At 40.2% G+C, this 23,951-nt stretch overlaps 1 protein-coding gene across 3 annotated transcripts in view; it reads right to left on the reverse strand.

Annotated features, from left to right (window-relative positions):
* The window catches only part of stard13b (StAR-related lipid transfer (START) domain containing 13b), a 58,468-nt gene that overhangs the window by 20,032 nt on the left and 14,485 nt on the right, over window positions 1-23,951 (reverse strand). Inside the window, exon 1 of one of the 3 annotated variants that reach the window (XM_053320454.1) lies at window positions 12,030-12,685. The exons of 1 other annotated variant lie outside the window; for it this stretch is intronic. In XM_053320454.1, the coding sequence (XP_053176429.1) occupies window positions 12,030-12,153 (124 nt within the window). In that variant the 5' untranslated portion in view covers window positions 12,154-12,685. Of the gene's footprint in view, window positions 1-6,241; window positions 6,487-12,029; window positions 12,686-23,951 lie in introns of those variants that run through there. One more of the 3 variants, XM_053320453.1, reaches the window with a different exon arrangement.

Raw genomic sequence — 23,951 nt, forward strand, 5'->3', positions numbered from 1 at the left:
ATAATGTACAGTATAGGGATTGACCTGTAATAAATTGCGAAACTCTGTTTGTTTTAGGTAGTATTGTACTATGTAATTTGTATTCAAGTGAATATGCAAATCTTTTTCCCCTGGGAGAATTTAGAAATACAGGAGAAAAAATCACACAAATCAACACACATCTAATTTAATCTAATGATAAAGTATTTACGTGGACAATCACTTTCAGACAGAAACTGATACAGAAATTTCAGAAATCATTGCAAGAGAAATTTGGACATGATTGCTTCACATTGCTACTTTTATAACAACTTCAGCACAGCATAAAAGTATACTCACAATGACAATGGTGATACAAGCAGGTATAATGTTTGCTGCTTGCATGGCAAACAATACAAGGCAATATACAAGATATATAAATACAAGATCCATTACCTTCCATCTAACCATCAATCCACTTTCTAAAACCAAACCTTATTAACCAAACAGCTTATCATGTTCGGGTTGGTATAGGTCACATAACTGTAACCAGCATGCATTGCGTGATACACCCTGGACATTTAAGCAGTCTACTGCAAGGCTACCAGTTATAGACTGAATTTCCCAGTTCACCTAATCTGTAGATGAAACACACAGACAAAGGAAGAACATACAAAAGGTGTTAGAGTGAGCCACTGCACACCCATTATACCCTCATGAAACATTATAGTTTTAGTCATTTAATATATATTAGTATAACAGAGGCACAAATAAGGGTACATGCCATACATTTAATTATTTAAAGTTCTATGACTGTAGTGCTAGAGGTAAACAACCAGCTAATCACATTGTCAAAATTGCTTTTCGCTCCTTGTCAGTATTATTTACTGCCCTCTGAAGGCAGCAAACAAAATCTGCATTACAATCACATCTACAATAAGCTGGTTCATGAATAAAAGATTGAGTGGGTTCATGTGAACTAAGTAAACAATGCGGGGGGCTACATCGTCACTTATCATCAAATCTCTATTTGAATCAAGGAGCAGTTATATTTGTTTCACATGCAGATGATATAACGTGCCACATGTTGTAGTAGACCATTGATGAATAATTCAGTGCTTTTGAGAGAGGAGTCCTAAGAGAGAGAGGGCAGTTTCCAACTAGATTCCACACCCCGAAGAGCCTTTTCACCATTACAACTTCTTAAACGACAGGACACTACAAACCCCTCTTCAGTTGCTGGTTTCTAACAATTGCTAGTCTAGTAGTCAGAGGAAGAACAGAGGGTAGAGGGTTTAGCTTGTCCTCTTAAGCTCAAGTGTTCCTGTCCTCTCTATGCAAAGAATTTTAACTGTGTAAACTGTTTTATACATAATCCAGCTCATAAACTTTTTGCTAGTGCCTGAGAGGGCTATCTCTGTTGGAAACTTTGCACATAAAACATTATCACTAAACTTCTCTAAACCTTGATATAAAACTGTACGTGTTTGAAGTTGAATAAAGCAAAATACAATCAACACCACGTACATATTTAGTGCTGAACAAACTGACATGTAGACAAGCAATGTGCATGTTCTGTACAGTACAAACACTGTTATGTGCCAGCACAGGAACAAATGTAGCTGACAGCACGTTAACCTGAAAGACTCAAGCCTTTCAGCCATGACAGCCAAACAAAAGGCACGCTTTGAAACTCCAGAACACAGACAGATTCACTGACAAGCACACAGCTGCCGCACAATATCTCGTCATTTGACAAGGGCCGCCCAACATCCTTAACCACAGCAGAATGCAATAATGGACTTTCCAGGGCAAAGATCGGAGCCCACTCGCTGCATCAAGGTCAATAAGCCACGAAGAAGGGCCATGGAAGGGTCACACTGGACAGAGCTTCTTGTCTGAAACACAACAGGCTTCAATGAGGAAAATCACCAAAGAGCCACTGTCAGCAAGCAAGCTTTTAGTCACGGTGTAGCATTCAGCTGCTCAAGGGTTCTACCAACGCCCCAATGAAGTTTCAAGGACTTTCCATGGCTAAACAGAAAAACTTTCAAACTTTCATGTTTAAAATGTATCTGTAAACAGTTGGTAACGTGTGATGTCTACTATTCAACTTGCTGCAGAAAAAAAGAGCTGAAACATAACACAGTAATACACCGTTGCGGCCACATTCCTATTAGATGATTCACTAAGTTTATTCCCTGGCATTTTCTGAAACACCCAATAAATGTAGGAGTCAAATTCTATCTATAAAAACCAACAAAAATACAACCATTTGAACATGTCCTAATACATCATACATGCCAGAGCCAGTGGAAACCTACACAGACAAAATTAGAGAGGCCAACCATGTCTCATGGTAGATCTGAAGATAGTTAACAGTCTTATAGAAAAGCATACACCCTAACCATTTGCTTTTCCCTCAAAAATTAGCTTAGAGAAGGTAGAAATATGTGAGGCTAAATTATACAAAATGTTAAATGTGGTAATTGTAACAGTCCTGTTTCTGATGCATGAGTAGCGACAGCAGATGAAAAAATCCTGAGAATCTGGATTCCAGATGGGCCGAGTAGTGAGGAATCGAGGCAGACAGACCAGCAAGCTGCAATAACACAGTAGCCCGTCCAGAGTGACGGAGTATGGAATACTCCTCTAAAACCAGAGGAATATTTTCAGAAGAGGAGAAACATTCCCGCTCAATAAAAACAGGCCTTTTCCTTTTAACAACGATCCACAACGTGCCTGTTCCTTTTGACATCACACAGCTGTGCATTTATATCCATTTAGTCTCTGAGCCGCTAAGACCTTTTAGGCAGAATTTTTGGACAGTAAGAACCTTCAATCAATCCTCCTTTTTTGTCAGGAGCTCATCACAGTGGACTGAGCGAGAAGCCACACACACAGCTCTGGTAGCTTTGAAATACCATCATTTCGGAAACGTGACTAAGACCCCACAGGCTTCCCTGGAATTTTGGGTGAAACAATACATGAGTAACTCTGCCCATCACCATGGCCCCTACTCACTTTCAACATGCTATGTCAACAGGGCCGGCCAGCTGGAATGCAGGAGCCACTGCAATGCATGGAGGTAATTCCTGTGGCTCGACACACACTCTTCATTCAGACCCTTAAAATGCTGCCCTGCTGTTATTGGTGGCATTTCAAATTCATAGGACTAAAATGGTCTTCTCCTGAGAAAAATATGAGTAAACTGTCATACTGCAAGAAAATTATTCAATTATAATGGGCAAGTTATATAAAAACAAAATATCATTACCAAAATTAGACAAGAAGATTGTTGAAAATTGCATAATCAGCACTTAAAACAAATTTGAAGGACAATCTTTTATTTTCATAGAAACAGGCACCCTGGGATAACTGCATTTGGGACGCTGGTGAGAATCTGTATTAAGTTTCTTATACAAACAGTTTTATATTATATGGGATTAATTCACTGGAAAGTTAACATTTACTGTGGTTGTGGCCTTTGATTACTGTTACTTATTGCAGAATTTTTGTAACAACCCCTTTTCTGTGACACCTGTTTCTTTTGTGAAAGTGTTTTTGTCCTTTTGAGCCTTTTTAGTTTGAGTGATATGTGTTTGGTGTGTCTGTCAGTCCATTTTCCTCTGCACACCTGTCCATCAGCTGGAATCAGCACACCTGCCTGCCATCAAGCCATCACCACTTCTGGACAAGAACCCTACACTGACAGCCCTCTCCACCGATTGTCATGCCATTCACGGTTTGTCAATGTACCACGCTAGCTCTGACGGCAGTCAATTAGCCTTCCTGCAAGTTTGTTTGCCTGCCTGCCACTTTACCTTACATCTGTTCTCTTTGTCTCCAGGATTACCTGCCTGCCTCACCTGGCCACCAAGTCCGCCAGCTCACATCCTCAGGATTCCCTCTGCCAAACATCTTCCTGGATTCCACCCCCTTATCTCAGCAGCCCCTCCAGCCAGTCACCATATCACTGTGTAACTAAGGAGTTTAAAAGGCGAAACGACAGCCATTTCAAACAGACGAAACAGCTGAAGTTGATAGTTGACGTTCACTCAGACTGCACTGAAACAAAACCAAATAATATTTAAATGCATTTAAAACACATACACGTTCATGCTGCACCTCAAAAAAGGCCTACCTTACCCATGAAAATAAAAGCTGTTTAACCTTAGATAAAAAGATCCCCAAAACCACTACAAACATGTACATAGTTTCTACCCTTGTCACAGATGACCACAATTGTTGGTTTGCTGTCAAGCTAGACATCTGTAATCTGAAAACACATGCCAGGTTACATGACTACACATGCCTCAAAACATCAGATCATGGAGATTTCCTCCTGAAAACAAGTGTACATATACACAGCTCTAGGCCATCTTTACACATCAATCCAAAAGTAGGCTCTATGTGTGTGTGTGTCACGTCATCATAATCTCACAACATCGGCTCGGGAACTCTTTGCTCACACAAGACGCTGCATTATCTGACTCATGCTCTGATTATAGTGTGACTAGGAATGGAACTATGCTGATTTATTGCTATGTGATGGCTAAAGCTCACTGATGAAGCATCTTCTGCTATGAAATGTGGTCACCCTTTGATCCAGAGTCGAGGTGCTCACACCTGCGGAGGGGAGGGGGGAGTGGAGAGTGGGAGTGTTTTGTACTCTCTATTGTTATGCCTTCCCTGCCCCCTCTTGAGGCCTGTACTACGAAGCTGAATTTTCTCTTATCGAGGTAAGTTCATGGTTAACCCTGGGGTTTCCGTCCTACGACACTGGTTCACTTCTTACCGGGGTAAATTACCATGGTAACTTATGCTGAACGGCTAACCTGCTCCGGAGCAGGTTATGTTCTGGATAAGAGTTTTTAGGGAGATGCAATCCTTTAGATGTCCTCAATGACATCCTATACGAAAGGTACAGAATGATTTTCAAGTGACATTAATTTTATTACTACTTTTTAATTGTAAAAATTGACCAAAATATATATTTAAATAAGAATCCTTGTGGCACATGAGGGATATTAGTCTGTATGTTATACAGTTGGTTTGACATCATTCACTCAAATGGCTGAAGTGCATAATAGGTTTGTATTTTGAATGTCAAATGAATGTTGATGAATATTAAACTAACTTAATGTCGCTATGAAATGTCTGTGCTGTAATAAAGTGAAATTGAATGATCAGAGTGCTGTCTGTTTATATTGTCCGATGAATTAATATTGTCTCACAAATTTACGCATTAACAGAGTCTGCAATTTTCTGCCAGCACTCGTTCCTGGCTTTTGCTGCGGCAACAGTGTTGCTTTTGGCCTGGATGATGTGTTTGAATGCTTCATATTTTTGAAGAATAATTGTCTGCTCCTCCATGGTAAAGTAGTCTGCTCTGCAGAGTTTCTCCATGTTTGTGATTGGTCAGATGCTGCAAACACCACCCCTTTTATGTGAGCGTGCAGTGGAAAACCCTGAGTTCAATTACTGAGTTGATAACCAGCTTCGTAGTACCGCTTATCAGGATTGCGAATGTCTGGGTAAGTCAACCCAGGTAATGGAGAGATATCCCGGGTATGTTAATCCAGCTTCGTAGTACAAGGGATTGACTTTGTATCTCCAGGTAAATTGAAAGTCAAAAAGTTACATGGCTTTGGAGAAAGCTGAGGTCAGGTCAGGCTGTGGTAAAAAAACTCACCACTATTGCTCTGTTGACTACATACAGCAGCCCACCAATGAGCTGAGGGCTTGTAAAACTGTCAACCAAGACATTTGTCGATATCTCCTGTTTACATTGTGGGCTTACCTCTTGTTATATAACTGGTCATGAAGCTTATCCTCTATCAGTGTTTGTTAGCAATTGAACTTTTGACTACCTACTGGCTGAAGGTCAAGTTTGCTTTGTCTGCAGACACTCTGTTATCACTTTGACACTTAGATTTTCAAGATCATTCCTATTGAATTTCACGTTTGGTTGAAAACAAGTAAACAAGAATATGAGACATATGACAAAGGCAATCAGCTATTCCCAAAGAAACACGACAATGCCCTTGCTCACTTGCCAACATTCTGCTGTCATGGTCTCACATTCTTAGTTATGTGTCATATCTTATTCATACATCTGGGCTATAAACATAGCTACTCTTAGCATACTTTCAGGTATGACTGAGAGTGATTAATAAAACAGAATACTTAAGCACTGGCTCTTCAGGCAAATAATAAAACAGCTGGATACAAACCAAAAGACCACACTCTGAACTGTCACTTATTTGAACGCCTCTCCTACCTCCAGCAATCCTCTTGAGCAGTTGCTGCCTGGCAATGATCCTGCCCAGCCTGTACCCAGAGCGTCTGCAGTGATGGTCCATTCTCAGGTAGATATCCTGAGTCTCTGGGGTCATACTACCCAGACACTCGCTACCCGTGGACTCTGGGAGCTCCCGAAACATAACTGAGACACTTTACCCCAAAATAAGCTCCTGATCACTGACTGATACACACTCACCCACACACTTTCCCACCAACAGAAAACTTCACATACAGGCGCAAAAAGCCCAAAGTGAGCTAAGAGGGAAGGCAGAGTGAAGCCTAGGGGGAGGAGTGCCAACACTTCAGTCGATCTTTACAGATCATGTGACTGCAGAGAGGCCAATGGCAAGGGAGAAATGGGAGTACTGCCCACCATGCCGAGCTGAATCCAATGTCTGTGTGAACGCTTGTCAACTTCCCCCTACTCTGGAGGGAAATATAAATACCATTGGAATGCCTATGAACTGAGTAAGGAGAGCAGGAGTGGAAGAAAGAGGGGTGTGGGAGGGCTTAACAAAATAGTGGTTTTTGGACCCGCCCTGCCCTAGAACAACTCATCTGCTGTTGCTGGTCACACAGGTGCCAAGTTTACTGGGCGAGAGTGAGTCTGTGCCATTTAGGGAAAACTACAGAGAAGGCGAAAGAGAGGAAGAAGTTGTTTTCCTAGTTGGAGAATGCAGATTTTTGCTCCCCCACCCCCACCACATAACCCCTACTTCCAGCCGCAGGAAGGCCTCTCAGCAGGTCTCCTCAAAGTGTCAACTCCTCAGGGGAGAAAGAAATTTTAGCTTGGATACATATGAGTGACCTAGATCCCCTTTACTCAACACAAAAGGAAAGATGAGGCTTCAGCATGTCATCTGTTTGGTTTTGGAAATTAAAGTCTTTCCTGACACTAAAAACCTTCCGTTTCCCAATACCATACTACAAATTAATAATATTGTACTTCACAATACACTAATTTTAATAGTATGCCATTTTTGCAGTTAGTACACAAAGGGTCAATGTGCTCTTCCATTTTGTAGTAACAGGGAAATGTGTGCCAACATATGTCCATCAAACTGTGACTTTGGATAAAAAGAGAAAGAACAAAATAGGATTTTCTAAAGCAGTAAGAATTATATAAAGAAATACAATATATGATAAAATTTTGAGTTGGAGACAAAGGCAAAATGAATTGGAAACAATTTCATGACTGTCTGTCAAATACTTTATTTGAGATCTTCCTGGAGATGTTTCACCATCATCCACATTTTCTTTTTATTTTATTCAGCTGTGAGTTCACTGTATAGTTCCCCCTTTTCAGCTTGAAAGCACGACATCCTCAAAGCAATGCTTATTTATTATGTAGAACGGAACTGGGACACAATCAAACAATGCTCTGGCGGCGTGGAATATTTAAAAAGCAATCATCATTTGGGATGATAACCTCTCATGAAAAATTAAACTTGTGCCTCGTGCCAGCCAGTTTACGCCTTGGAACAACAGTCTCCTCACACCTGAAATGAAGTCCACATCCACACAAGCAGACCCACCCAATACCAGTCAGGGCCCCAGCCACTTTCCTTGTCACCGTCCTGGTCTCTGCATACAGGCTTGCCTGTGTAGTAGTAACATGGCGCCATACATGTGAATCGAGCACAAATGGGCAAGCGACCAAGTTAAACACAGCCCCTGTCTGTTCCTCTCCCTGGCTGGCAAAATCCACCTTAGCTTCAGCTCACAAAGACCACAATTCAGCAGCACACTTCAGAGCCTGCTGCACATTTTCATAAACTTCTCCTGGGTTTAATAGCTCTCCCCACACACCCTCGGGTGGAGCTATTTTTAATATGTGATTGTTGGTTTTTTAAATTGCAAGGTGATGGTGAGACACTATTCAGATTATTTCATTGAGAGGTGAGTCATTTTTACACACTCAAAAAACACCTGTGGTCATTCATACCGCACTAGGAACATTTAAGGTGTCAGATGCTAAAAGTGAGTGGCAGCGAAATGATCTCCGTGAACCCACTTCTGTGTTTTCTTCTTCTCTAGACGTCTAGACGAGGGAATTCAGAGTGCATCATGCAACACCATTATGAATGAGATCAATGGTGTTTTCATCTCTGTCCATGCTCAAATACTTCAGCAGAGATTGCGAAAGGGCTGTGAGAGCTGCAGTGCTCACTATGGATGTCCTTGTGTTTAACTTTGTGCTGTATGGCATGAAAAATGGCTGTGGTGTGTCCTCCGTAGGAGTGCTGTATGTCATGCACAGTGACTCAAGGCCTTATCAAACTTGTTCTAACATGCCTGCGTCTGGGTTTCAGAGCTCAACTACTACACAGCATGGCAACAGGAATCCAGACTCACATCACAAACATACACAAGCACAAATACACACTGACGCTCTGTAAGATGCCGGCCGGCTTGACTGAATGGATTTGACTTTGGATTGCACATTACAGTGAAGGCAGTTATTGTGTAATGACACATAAAGCCATGTTGAAATACAGGCACTTATTGCATGTCCAACCTTCATTCAGTCTCCACTGCAACACTCAGCTTCAAGTGGTGCAGCAGGTGTGATTACAAAAGGGAAACTTGTATTCTGACGCTTGAAGTTGAGGCTTGGGGCCCACGAATGATGAGTATGGAGGCAGATGAGTGGGGTTTAGACACTGCTGTGATGTGGTTTGATTCAGTGGCAGACACATGTAATCTGCGCTGGGCAGTCCTTGCTCTGGCGTGGTTACGTTTCCTGTGGTTTAAAGCTTAAGAATAGCCCCAGTGTGACTGAAGATTTCCACCTTGTGAGCCATCAAATGTCTGAATCCTGAGCTCAGGTCTGGGAGTTAATCAAACTAATACTGCAGGACCAGTTGAGCTGCTCCACGGGTAACTTGAAGCATTTAGAGAGCCCCTTTAAATGGCCTAGTGTATAAGATGCAGACTTTTCAACCCACTACAGCTGTGACTCAGAGTTGACACACTAAGGACCTTTTAGCAAGCCTCCATCTAAAATTTTCAGACAGTAATCTCATCATTAGTACTAAGCACCCCTTAAGCAGCAGCAAGAAGCTACTGGGTTTTACCCAAAATAGAGGTGTGTCCCAAGATACTTTGCAATAAATGTGCTCTTAAAGAATCTAATAGCTTCAGATGGCACAGTCATATATGAATAGTCTCCCAATTTCCCATATTTTTCATTTTTGGAGTCTTCAAAAATTTACTAATATAAGCAAACTGAGTCAAACCCTTACAGTGTATAAGGATGCACTGTATTTGTAATGTATCTCTTTGCAGGCTGTGACAATCACATCAATCAGTATTTGGCTCCTGCTTTTTTGTCAAGCTGCAACAGTTAACACCTATTAATCACCCAGTGGTAGATGATGATGGTAGAGTTTTTAATATATTTGCTCACTGCAGAGTGACCTTTAGCAAATGCAGCAGAGAACAGATACAGTATAACAGTCTGAAATCTAGATCTGAATGCGCCACAAGCTCTACTTATCTCATCTGATGCACATAAATTTAAGGCCATTAGTTCAGAGTCCTTGCTTTAATAAGTGTGAGTGTATGTCTGTGACAGCTTCCATCCATCAGTGTTTAGCCTCTGTGATTTGAAACACACCAATCTCCTTATAGACTAGCCAGATACAACCTTTCTACAACCTAGAAATGTGCCATCATGGTTGTACAGCACCTGACCTAAATTTCACAGAAATCCATGGCTCCTAAATTCGCCTAGAATCTGTTTTAGAGATGTTTTCCAAGATGTTTTCTGCTGCCTGTCCCAGCTATCACATGAAGATAGCATCTTTAGTCAGCCTGAGAGCCACAAAAAACTGCAAACTATATATTTCTGTAAAACACGTAACAACAGAGAAGTGTTCACTTTTAGACCACCTGTCAAGTCAGTCCGCTCTTTCAGGCAGGTCTATATGTGGCTCCTCATAGTTTTTTATGTATGCACAAAGCTCAAGGCCTCGGGACTGAATATACTGCCAGATGCACGGCACACATAACCAAGATATCTACGGCATATGAGAGAATGAAAGATTAATGTGTCAAATATCCAAACAATGCAAGACTCAGCTGCTGCATCAGTGAAGCTCCTCAACAGGCTGCACAGCTGAGCCGAAAGCATACTAAACTTCATGCACAAAACACACAGCCATGTGTGAAATAGCAGCTTTGAATACTGTTAAACAAACGGAGCACACCAGCAGAATGAGATATGTTCTGTTATATCAAATGAAACATCTGTTCCTTATTTGCATGACTTCAGCACTTAAACTCCTCCTGATGAAGACAGAGCTGTTTTGTAATTCATGAAGTTGACTGCTGTGGTCAATTCACTGCACCTAGTGGTACAGTTCAGTTACTACACAAATAATTGATCTTTACTCCCACTCACACACAGCTATCTATCACTGCTACACCCATTAACCTCTAAATATTCAGTGTTCTCAATGTTTCTTATTAGCCTATCTTAAAGTAGCTTTATAGTTTAAAGTTAAAGAAGTTATAAATGTTTCAACAATGTATAACATAAAATGTCCATATTCCAAATGATAAATGCTACTTAATGACTGCAACAACAAATTAAGTGAGCAATGTCAGGTGTTTTTGCACAATTCATACACATCAACTTGCAATTTAAACTAGAATTTGACTACAAAGTTCAGTTTAATCAATATTCAGCTGCTCAATATGTGTTGTTCCCCACAGGGACAGGTGTAATATTTTAAGAGGCTGAAACAAATATGTCTATCGACTATTTCATTGGAATTGCATTGCTAGAGAACAGCTTGGGCATATGTGTCTTTCCAAAAGCTGAATCCATCTGTCATGTTTAAATGTGAAACTATATGAAATGGTCTATTCTATTTCAAGGAGAGTGAGATAGTAAAACAGCTGCAATGTTGTTCATTTTACTAATGGAAAATGAAAGTCTATGCCAAGACATTTAGAATATTAAAAAAAGAATCCAAATACTGTTAATTAATATTGAATTAACATTAGAATTATGTTTTCTAAATGCAAATTAAAATTCCTTTATATTGCTCATTTGTTTTATGATAATTTAAGGCTCTCTATATGCCTTCATACCACAAATCAAATGTAAAAATGATAAACTATTTTCAACTCTTAAACTCATCCTTTATGCATTTTCCATTCAGTATAAAAATGACTCATCAGCGCCACCCCGCGGCAGCGCCAGGCCTACCGTCATGTATAACGGATAGTTAGGATGAAAGCGCTGTACAGAGATTTCCTACACGTGTATGAAAGGCTTATAGGCTTTGTTATATCGCTCAGAATGTGCTCAAATTCAGTTCATTCAGATTATAGTTCACTAAAACTGCGCGCCCATATAATATAATCTTATAGTTTGAACATAAAAGTGCCACATTTTGATTTGATTTGTTTTAATGATTTGATCACATGAAACATTTTAATTCACTTTAAGATACATATTTATATACTGAACCTAACCTGCTGACTGAACTTAAAGGAGAAAGTACCAATATCAACAGGAAACGATACATTGTCCTGTTAATATTAAATAGTTATCTTTTCTGCAAAAATAGGTGATCACTGTTACAGTAATGTACACCAGGGGGTTATGTCATTCAGTCACTTCCACCTTAAAGTCAAATTGACTAATAAAAATGACTGTAATGTAATAAAAAGATGAATTAAGAGAAGTTTTCCTGCAGTGGTGGTTATGTGTAATAAGCCGGGCTCGGAGCTGCGTGCAGCGGGTTACTGACCTGCCAGTCTCCGCTCTCTGACATTCTTCCAGAGTAAATCCCAGGCTTTGGATGTGGAGTTCCGCAGCTGCTCGCTGAAAGAGCGCCGGAGCTTCAGTTTAGTTGAATTTCTTTTAGATGTCATCGCAAATCCTCCACTTGGACATAATAACAAAGTCCTCCTGGTTTCACACAATCCCGTTATGTTAAAGTCTCCGGCAGAAAAATCACCTTTCTTTTTCCCGGTTTAAGTTTAAGTTTTTTTTCTACTCCAGCAGTAAACTTGACTTCAGTGGCCAGTCTTCCAAACAAGTTGTCACCATTGCCAGGAAAAAAATAAACAAATCAGCTGTATTCCTCTCTTCTTTCAATAAAATGAAGGAAAAGTAACAAAATGATAGTAAAAGCACCTCGACAGACATTCACACTTCATACCAGATGTATGTACGCGCGCCTGTATGTGTGTGTGTATGTGTGTGTGAGAAGAGATTCACGCGCGGCGAGCGCTACACAGCCTTGATGCCTTCAAGTACAGATGGAAATATGTCGACTCCCAGCTGAGCGCATATGATTCATAATGATAGGAAAGGAGGAATGGAGAGTGTGGAGGAGTGATGTTAACAACAGATGTTAAAATGTGTGAGAAAATGTTTAACATTAAATGTCACATGTTTATGGATACCTACTCTGCAAACAGACTTTTGTAGCTTTACATGACAATATTCCAATAAACCGTTATAGACCATCATCAGGAGGTCTCCTTATTGTGTTGACAAGTTTGTGTAAATACTCAAGTTTCAAAAAAATCTATAGAGCTTTTCTTACTTTAAAACCATAAAATAATGAAATAATCTAAAAAAAAACAAAAAACATTTTAGCTATACTGCTGTTGTGGCACTAAAAAATACTACAGCTGCCAATTGTTTTGAGCCTACATGTTATTTCAGTCCATCCTCACAAGAAAAAGTACAGCGTTGTCACACTATAAAACATAATTATTTTTTGGAGACCAGGAGAGCATTATTGCAGCCGGTAGAGGAGATGGCGTGAATGAATTATTAGTTGTTTTGCCGGCCTGAATTTTAGACCTTTACTGTTGTTTTTTTTACGAGGATGTGTTGGCTATTTAGAATTCAGCAAAATATGTGACAATGCTGTGATCAAAAAATATTTACCCTTCAGTTTGCTACTGCAGCACAAAAAAGCCCAAGTGTGAGCTATAGCAAGAAGTAGTGCCAGATTTAGACCAACAGCAATTCTGACAACTCCTGCATATGACTTTGAAGTGGGAAGAGGAACGAGGAGTGCCTGAATGCATCATATGTGACAACCCACTCAATACCCCACCACCACCACCACCACTACAAACACACACCACAGCTATCAAATGACAATTTAAAACTGAGCGATCACTTTCTCTGGGTTTATACTTTATTATTATACCTAAACAATATGACAAGCTACTTAAAATAACTGATTACAATAGTGTTCTGTTATAGGAAATAGTGTGTCCGTGGTTGATATGAATAACTCTTAACTGTCTTAGTCCGCAGCAGCTGCTCATTTTTTCTGGATGTCTCTAAAACATGTGATTTACATTTATTAACTATTATTGGGATTTTAATCTTTTTTTTTTGTTGGGACAATGTTGTTTTAAAACTTAAAGACAGTTCAGTGTGTTCTCCTCGGATAGGTTAGAATAAGTCAACCCTTTAAATGAGACATGGGTTCAGTTTCAGCTCCATTTACTTTTGTTGTCACAATATCTTGCACTGCAGACACTGAAAAGAAAAGAAAACCTCAGTGTGTCCAAAGTATATACATGATTAGTCCTTCTATAAGGTTTCTTCTACCTGAAAGACAGCAGCAGCTTCAGTAATCATCACACCATAATTATTTTAGGAATTTCCTCCTATTATTGTGTGCCCATTCAGGCAGTGCATGACCTAAGAACGGTGATATCATATCAGCTGCATTCATTTCTCGGTCACCGACTGGAATTACTGTTATAACATGTATAATTCCATTATAAACACACAGTCTTGACACAAAGCGACTGGCTCAAGATTGACAGTTTCTTAAATGAACAAACCTCAGCTGACCTCAGTCTGCCCTCTCTGTGTGAAGCTGAGCCAACATTACTTAATTTCAATAAGTATATAGACCCCATTTGGCACTGAGCAGGATTTACAGATCACTACAAGCTGACATTGTGAGATATCTGTGCAGCAAAGCAGTGTGTAGGTGCTGAAAGAATATTATTGAAGGGCTCAATTTTCAATTTGTTCTGACTTACACTGAAATCATGTGCAGTCAGGAGGGATAAACCCAAAACCTGCTCCTAAGAGTCCAAGTGAACTGCTCTGATCTTGCTGGATCTGACATGAAAACATTAACAGCTACATCTGTCAGGTTCAAGTCAGGCACTTCATTCTGTGCTACAGATCGAAACTCCCAATGAAGCGAAATATTGCAGGGAATGAACTAAATCATTTTCACAGTGTGACAGCTTTTCATCTGCACCTGGACCTTTAACTGAATTTGTCACCGTTATTTCAAGGCTTAATGGGTCCAAGGAATGAAAGATGTTTGAGAAAATATAGATACTTCTTGAGGTTTAGTGTGGGTCAGAGGGAGAAACCTGTTCACCAGTGACCAGCATGTTACTATTTTAAGCCCCATTTGTTCTGTGACTCTTCAGGAAGGGTCAGGGTTCGACTGAGTCAAGCACTGTGTTTTCCGCTGGTCACATAAACCATAAAACACACAGGGAGAAATGCTTAAAACGAACCAACAAATTCTGACAATTTAACTTAATGTAAAGAAGCAGTCAATTCCTTTTGTAATTCAAGTTAGTATTACCATTATTTTACTAATCCTTAGATTGATAGAGAAAAAGATAAAGAATGAGTATATTAGATGTCAGGATGGTAAACTAGGTGTTAAACAAGGTCTCCATGTCCAGACTCAGTGACTGACAAGACAGGACTGGACAGACAGACAATACCGGCCCTGTCAGCCCCAGACAGTAAAAGTGATGGAGGTAGCGCAGCAACGAGGTTCTGACCTCTCTTGACATGAATCACAACTCACACAATAAAGATGAGCATTATCATGGCGAGAATCACTGTGGCTAGACTATGACTTTGTCTCTGGAGTGATGCTTGGCAGTGGAAGTAATGCAAGGGATGCAAAGAGAGGAAACATCCATCAACTTGAGAATGTTTTCCCTTCACTGACTCACCCACTTGTTTGTTTTGGCCGTGCAGCTTTAGAAAGCGCTCGTTTTCCGTTTCCCTAAAAACCTGGCACATTTTCTGGACCAGCGTTTGTCCCCTCTCTCTCACCATCCCACCCCCGTCTTTCATAAACACATACAGATAAACACACACATATTTATTAGTACACTAGTTATCTAAATTCCAGCGTTTGTATGCGTGTGTTTGTGCTGCCTGTGTCCATGTCTGATGACTGATGTGGTATGCTGCCCCACAGCTGCAGTGGGAAAATCCCAGATGTAAGGAAACTGATTTCTCCTCCGTGACTGGGTCATGTTGTTGGCCAGGAGGTCTTACACCAGGCCCCCTTGAATAGTCTGGGAGATTGCTCTTCACAGCCTAATGGAAACAAGGCTCAGGGAGTGGGGAGATCTCCCCTTCGCCCCCACCCAGGCCCCTGAGGGCTCGTCCCAGGCATGTGCTATAAATTTCCTGACCATATATTCCCAAGTCGAGTTCATTTTTCCAGAGGAGCCACACATGTGGTGTATATCTGGGTTTAGATTACGGGATTGAGGAAGGAGCTGATTTTGGTCCCAATCCATTAAAGTGGTCACTAATTCTGTTTTCTTAGAGGACCATCCGTCGTAACGTCATGGTTTGGAGGTTATTCTTTACCAGAGTCATTAATTCCCAAACAGATGATCAATTACGTCAAATCTGTGTTCAAAACAGAGATAACGCATAAAAAACTGCACATTTTAAGTTACCTCTTGGGTTTATCCAAATCTTCCCTATGGAGTAGTTTGTTACATAACTTCACCTTTTGTATTTAACTGTGACAAGTGAGACAAGAACTCAAAAGTTTGTTTCAAAATCATGAAACTGTTGTAGAGTTGAGAGCTCGCAGGGGTCAAAGTTTGTATAAAGAGGCTTGAAGAATGTAAAACTGGCATGACAAGCGTATGTGGCTATTGTTTCATTGAATGACAAAGCATGTAATGTTGTCAGGTCTGAATCTGTTAAGGCCGCATTGCCCACAAAAATGCATGGGAAAACATTTACACCAACGTTCAGCACCTGGTTTATATTAGAGCAATGAGGATTTAATCACAGAGGTACATTTCTCTCTCTATCACTCTCTTTCTCGTTCTTTTCACTCTATTTTTCTCTCAGAGGCGGCAGATGTAAAATACAGTAATGTTTTATTGATTTTAAGTACAGTGGAAGATTATTTTCTCCCACGGACCAATTTAGATAATCTTTCTGGTGATGACAAATGTAGATCAGCAAAGAATACAGGATGACGGGATAACTCTTTATAAACAACATCTTATTCTTTACTGGAAGAGTGACATCAGCCTCCATTAAACAACAGGAAGTTGATGTTTACATTTCAACATGAACCTTGGCCCATGAGTAAAACTGCAACTAACAGCCTAACAAGGAACAAAGGAGATAAAAATGACATCTGCCTAAGATTAAATGTACAATAAGACTTTAGTTTTCCGTTGCATGACAAATGTCCTGCATGTAGAATCCAATCAGAAATCAGCAGTGTTGCCTCTAAAGTTCTCAAGCTGCTACACAGATCAAAACAGTTCCATATAATAGAAACCAAAATTGCCAGCATGTGTTAAATGTGGCTCATTTGTTTTCAAAGCTGAGTTAGATTTAGAAATATAGAAGAATGTGTTTTTTGAAAGTAAGATGCCCTCCTAATCAAAAACATGCTTTATTTGTACTTTTGTATTTGTACTTTGTACTCTCTTTAAAATACCCTCAAATTAATGATGAGTTTTATTAATGACGCATGTGTGGAGTCGGTGTAGTTGCCTCTGTTGCCAACTATTCTGCTCAACTCATCAGCCTTGATAAGGTGGAAGCACAGTGCAGGTATTGTTTTCAAAGTGAGACACAAACAGGTCCTGCTGGGCCCTTAACTTTTAAAGCCGGGGATCCAGAGAGCAGAGAGGATGCAGGAAGTCTGCTCTGCCTCTGCCTGCTATTGCTCTTTGATTGTTGAGCCAAATTGTTTAATCAGGTCTGAAACCACAAGAAAGCTGCAGTGCTACACTGCCCCAGGACAGAGCCTCTTTTAACAACATGCTGTGTTTTTTGTTATCTGGGTACAGGTGGAAGTGCACAGCTATGTAAATCTCCAGTAGCATGGTTTCCTGCGGCCTTGCTTCAGTGCGGAAAGACACTGTGTTTGGTGTGAGCTGTGACACGCGCTCGGCCAAGCTGAGGAGGTGGAGGGGAGGGCTGTAAACCAAGCGGAGGTGCAGACATTTTGCCTCCCTGCAACATCTGGAATCTCTGTGGTTTATGTAGGAAATATGGGAAGTTGGTGACAGAGCCAATGTGGTTGCTGTATTGAAACCGACCCTGAGGAAATGTGCTTGGCTTGGAAACTGTATGTGTGTGTATACACAGAAGAACTAAGGAACTACAAAAATGGATTGTTTGGAATCATTTACAGCAGAATGGTCAGCATTCATGGTACAAACAAATGCATGTACACACACACACACAAAAGGAGATAACAGGGCTCGAGCCTGTTGACTATATAGTCACTACATCCTGGTGTGAGACCCTGAAGGAGTGTGGCCCTTCCTGGCTCATTACTTCCTAAATCTTGTTTCTGCCTTTCTTTTGAGTTGGCAGTTGAGTGCTGGACCAACCTGTTAGCTTTTGTGTTGCTTCACACACACACACACACACACACACACACACACACACACACACACACACACACACACACACACACACACACACACACACACACACACACACACGCCTGTAGTCCTGTGACTGGCTTGCATCCTGACAGGGCTGCCCACGTCTCCTTCTCCTTAGTTTACAAAATCCAGACCTAAATTCCTCAAGACACACACACAATTACACGCACACACACACACACGCGCGCGCGCACACACACACGCACACACACACACACACAAAAACACTCATCTTGGTTGTCATAAGGAAGTTGTTTCATGAGGGATTTATTGCTTCTTTTTTTAATTGGCAGTGTGGGTATAATTGGGAATTTCAACAATAAACCTGTTTCCTCTCACTGAAGAATATAAAACTGGCGTGGAATAAAGTTTCTGTTAAATCTACTCCATGAACACCAATCCACACAATGGCAAGATCAAACCAGATGATTTATACTTGGCAATCAATTACACCCAAACATGATCCGAATAGTTGAACATGATGATCTCACTCAGGATAACAGCCTTGAAGGCATTATTAAATGATATTATGTTCTATTTTATGTATGATAGGTACAATAATTGCTATGAAAATGTTGAAATTGCAATAAAAACGTTAAAAGATTTTCAGTGCGGGTTAACCAAATAGTTTCTCAAATGTTTTCACAACCTTGACAAATTACTGTATATACAAAGAGAAGTCTAGAAATACTACCAGGCTTCTTTTTTTTCCTTCACTCTCACTGTCAAACAGTCAAGCTGGCCTCTGCACTCAGGAAACCACAAGTCATTTTCCATCTTTCCATGTGTGGAATTTTTCATGCACTCGTCATGCCAGCAGCACCCTTTATAGCCTAAACTGGATCTACAAATGACGACTTGCTTGTAAATTTAGCGCATGATGTCACTGATCTGGTACCTGTTAGCCAATGGATGGACGGGGAGCGAAAATAACGGTATAATCTCATGAAAATGTATTTTCCTGCTATAGGCAGACTTTACATCAAGACATTTCACAATGTTCAGGTCTGTCTTTAAATAGTCAAAGAGCAGATGAAAACGCTTGGCTGTATTCAAACACTGTGGTGGAAAAAATGTGCTACGTTGCCTTTTCTTTTCAATAGCAAAGCCACTTCTAATGAACCACACATATTCTTAGGGGCAACACAGAGGTAAGACAGATTCATTGACACGTCTCATTTTCAACCAACTCTAAAAAATCCTGTGTTGTGATGTCTCCAAAAATGGTATACTCTTCATAAAGAGGACAAGTGTCTCTTTGCCACCGGTACACTCATATTATCCACATTATTTCCAAGGGATAGATCTGTGTTGTCAAATTTGACATTTTTTCCCTGTTTAGCCAGAATTACACAAACTCAACTTGAGTTTGCAGTCTTGTGAAATGAACGATGGCTTCTCAATTTCTCAATATCAATATCTCAATATGTGGGATCTTCATTCAAAAGTAAGGACATATAATTTTAAACTTCCAAAGTAAACCAGTTCAAATTTACATATATATTAAGTCCATAATTTATATTATAAAAACAAGAATATGTCTCATCTTTGGATACACTGTTAACAGATGCCTACAGTCACAGCTGCAGAAAACGTTGTTCCAAATGATGATTACTATGTGTGCTATGTGACCAAAAAATAAGTAAAGTATATTAAGGGAAATCTTAATGCTGCAATAGTCTAATATATTTTAGACAATAGTGTACTTCAGACTTTACAGCAACAGTTTGAGGAAGGCCCTTTTCTTTTTTCCATCATGAATAAAAAAATATCAAAACACTTTTCAGAGTTTGGTCTAAACAGATCCCTGACCTCACTTTGTGAAAGCCTTTGTAGAGTGACAGCTGATATGGCAGGACATCAACACACATGGTTTTGGAGATGTTAAACAAGCTAAACAATCACATATGGGTGTCCACATAATTTTGGACATATTTATACTTGTTTGGCTTTTGTACAACTGAGCTAAGACATTTCCAGCAACTGAGCTACACTCACCAATCAGTTTACCATCACATACAGTAACACACCGCAGAGACATAAAAAGGCATCCACGACTTTTTGTTATTCTTGACATTTAGCAAAAATACTACAATTCTTTTAAAATAAGCTATTCCTTTAAAGACCCTTAGCCTCCCCTTGGGAACTATGTGACACTTAGCTAAGTTTGGACCTTTACTGTCACAACAAAAAAGATTTCCTAATAAAAACAGGAGTGAGGTCAGCATCCAGCGAATAACAACACAGTTAATGAACCCACTTACAGCTTAAAACGTCCAATGCAACATCTGATTTCAATATTCCTGTCAGCCCCTTTATCTTGTTGAACATGCTCTGATTACAGTTACGAAGGTGACTATTTCATATCTCCTCATTTGTTGCCATGAACCTCTTGTGATGTGTATATTATGGTTCCTAACGGGCCTCTAGAGAGACACACAGTGTCGGGCAAAAGAGAGAGAGAGAGAGACTGCAGCTGTCTGAGGTCACAGTCAGCCTCCACCAGCCGGCTGTGACCCTGGGTGAGACTGGAGCCCTGGCTCTGAGAACAGCTGAGGAATATGCAGGAGTCAAAAACAGATAAGACAACCCTGCTGTGATGCATTAGTAGCCATGGACATTATATAATACCCACTGGTGCCTCATCTATAACTGGACAGGTGATTCATATAGCAGTGTATACTCACTGAGGCCCACAGAGGAGTCGTTTCACATCAAGATGGATGCTCACATTGGCCAGTCTCATACTGTCAGAGTCATGAGTAAAACGCTGGCAAAGATGTTGCAACTCTACTGTGCAATTCATCCAAATCATCAGGTGCTTTAGTTTTTCTTTGTGTAAAGTGAAACAAACCTGTACAGTCACCGTTCTTTATAGTAGTTTTTGTAGAACACTGTTAAAAGAAGAAATCTGTAACTGCTTCACATAAGTAAATAAAGTTTTTACATTTGCATGACATCAAAACCACAATGTCATGCAGGTATTTCCAGGAGAAAAGAAAATCCTTGCGGAACTGATGCCTTTTGCGTTACATGAAGCAGCAACAGAAAGACAACCAGGTAGTCTGCATGAACAAGGACTCACCATAGTTAGCATACAAATAAAAGAGCAACACCTACTGTACAGATGTTTAATTTCATCAACAAAACATTCAGAGGAAAGTACGTCACGGCACTGTTGACACCATCCAACCGACCTCTGATATGTATAGTGCCAAAACACCACAGCTACTACTGCTCATCACTAAAAATGTTGCCAACATAAAACAAAGAATCTCTCTGATTACAATTCTTATTTCATGAGGAACATTCACTACACAGGCTACTGTGTACTGCTTACATTTTCTTGCTTTAGATCCAACTCATTCACGGTTAACTTAAACTCACTTTCACAGTTTATAGCCCATGTCAAAGACATTTCCCTTAGAGCCAGAAAAGTCTGCAACTTGATTAGATGACCCTGAAATCAGAATCAATAAATCCTGTAAGGCTGGATTTGGGGAATCCATTAGCACATGGCATTTAACACTGACACTGAAGGAAAAATGGCTTAATTAAAACACTCAAACCCTGCAATTCCCCCCTTTTCTGCAGCATTTCCCTGAGAGTCAGTCACACTGGTATGAGGGACAGGGGGCTTTACGTTACTTTCCTTACAAATTAAAAGAAAGTCTCCAAGGGATTCACAGTTTCCCCTTTGTTTTTCTTGTAATCAGTGGCAGGAGATTTCCACATTGAAAGTAGATTAGCATATTTATTCAGAGAGGGGATCTGTATAAATGTGCACTGTCTATTTGAAACCTCAGAGGCAGAGTGGCATATTTCGGCCAGTTCGGGGCCAGATAGGGCTGTTTAAGTATTTCCTCTTAAGTCTTTTTCCTCTCAGACTGACGTTTGGGAAGGTGATGTTTATCATAACAAAAGGACATGACCATTTATTTGTGCAAGTTACAAGTCAGTGAGTCCTGCATAACTTCTTCTCCTTGGACCCTGCCTCTCTTTTTGTTATTTTACCCTCTCTAGAGCAATCTTTATTTTTCTATTTAACAAAAACACATTTGCGACACATATACTACCTGTGGACAAAATCATTAATATAAACATATGTCTGCCCACTAATACATAAATATTTGAGTCCTGACAGATAAAAGCAGCTTTATCCTCCTTTTTGTACTGTATCTCTGACAGGGACATGGCTGGATATACCTATAGCTTTCAGCATTGCAGCATCACTGCAGATTCATTATTTCTATGATTAATGCCAGTTAAGGCAGCAGGGTTTTGAAGATGAACATGGTTGCCTCCTCTCACCAGAGGAAGACATTAATTTCCACCATACAATTAAAGAGACTGTAGGGAATACATCTCCATACAAATTACACTGTGTGAGAGGGAATAAGGCACTTTTGGCTCATCATCTACTCAAGCCTTGAAAAATGCTCTATAAACGTTGAGTAATGCCTTCAGAAAATAAACATTTGAGAGGGAGGATTAACCTCTTTTCCCCCTGCATAGACCAAATCTTCCCTGAGCATATCCATATGTGGTTTAAAGATGGAGTTGTGGCTTTTGTTTTTTGCCTGAGGAAAAACAAAACAACATGTCAAGAGGGCTAAAAGGTCTAGTGTTTTTTCCATAAATGCTTTGCATGATCTTAAATAAATAAAAACAAGTAAGAAGGGTTACGAAATCCCCTGAACTATTTTTTGAAATCTCTGCGCCCCATCTCATTCCTAACCACTGCAGAGCTTAACAGAGCAGTAAAAGCAGAAAGCAGAGATGAATAAAGTATTTTAAAGCCCCACCAGCATCCCCTAGAGGCTTTGTGACTGATTAACTTTCACCGTGTCCTCTATAGTGGCATTCACTTTTTGCAGCAAACATCATCTAAATGTTATGAAGCATCATCACAACTTCTGATAACGAGACTAAGAACAAGCATAGACATGATAGCAATGTTCACTTTAATAAATTCATACAAGATTTTAAATACATCTCCTCTGTACACCCTTTAATATCTTGCTTTTCTACACCAGAATGTTTAATCTATAGGTACCTATTGATTACAGTGGTGTGTATACTTGTAAACATACAGTATGTGCAGACCATGTGCACACAAGAGCAATAAAAATACACTACATTTATAGCACAGAATACCAATGGTCTCACTGCTGCTTCTCTATTTTGGATCTGGACCCAAAGAATGTGATTTCCTCTCCTGGACAATGTCATTTTAATGAGGTGGACGGTGTTGTTATGGTCGATACTGAGAACCATCTGGCCGCCTCATATCCGTGTCATAAAAGAGGTCTCCTCAGCCCAGCTGTAAAATACAAACAGGGAATATCGCACCTCATGTGCCTGACTCTGCCAGCTTTGTCCCTTTTACATCATTATCATTCTTGAGGCTATTTTGTCATTAGATCCCAATTCAAACCATATGTTGATTTCATTCACTTCATGATTAAATAGTGTTACAGTGACACTGATTCTGGTCTGGCTGATGTCAGACAACCACCTAAAAGGGAAACCATGTGGCTTGCTATGAAAATCATATGGTGGAAAAACATAATGACATATGCATTTGAAGAGAATCTCATAGCTGTGTTGACAAACTTGTTGATGTTATGCACGGTGGTCTCCCACTCATGTTTCCAAGAATTACAGTTTGGAACGACCAGCGATCGGTCACAGCGCATATCTCATGCACAGCAGTAGACCACACATTAGTTAACTGCTGCATAAAAGTGACATGGAATTTTTCCAGACCATAATGTCCACTTGTGCGGTACCATCATGCACAACAGAGGTCATGTGAGAGTGCAACCTGAGCCTAAAATGGCATCTACCCAAATCCCACAGCTGCCCCCCAAGGGCCACATCACACCAGGCTAAATATTTCCCCTCAGCAAAACAGAAACAATGATCTGGCACTCTGCCTAATTTTAACTGCATCCCGCCAAGTGACCAATATATGAAAGGCC

This window comes from Scomber japonicus, chromosome 6 (genome assembly GCF_027409825.1).
Source record: "Scomber japonicus isolate fScoJap1 chromosome 6, fScoJap1.pri, whole genome shotgun sequence".
NCBI classification, from domain to species: domain Eukaryota; kingdom Metazoa; phylum Chordata; class Actinopteri; order Scombriformes; family Scombridae; genus Scomber; species Scomber japonicus.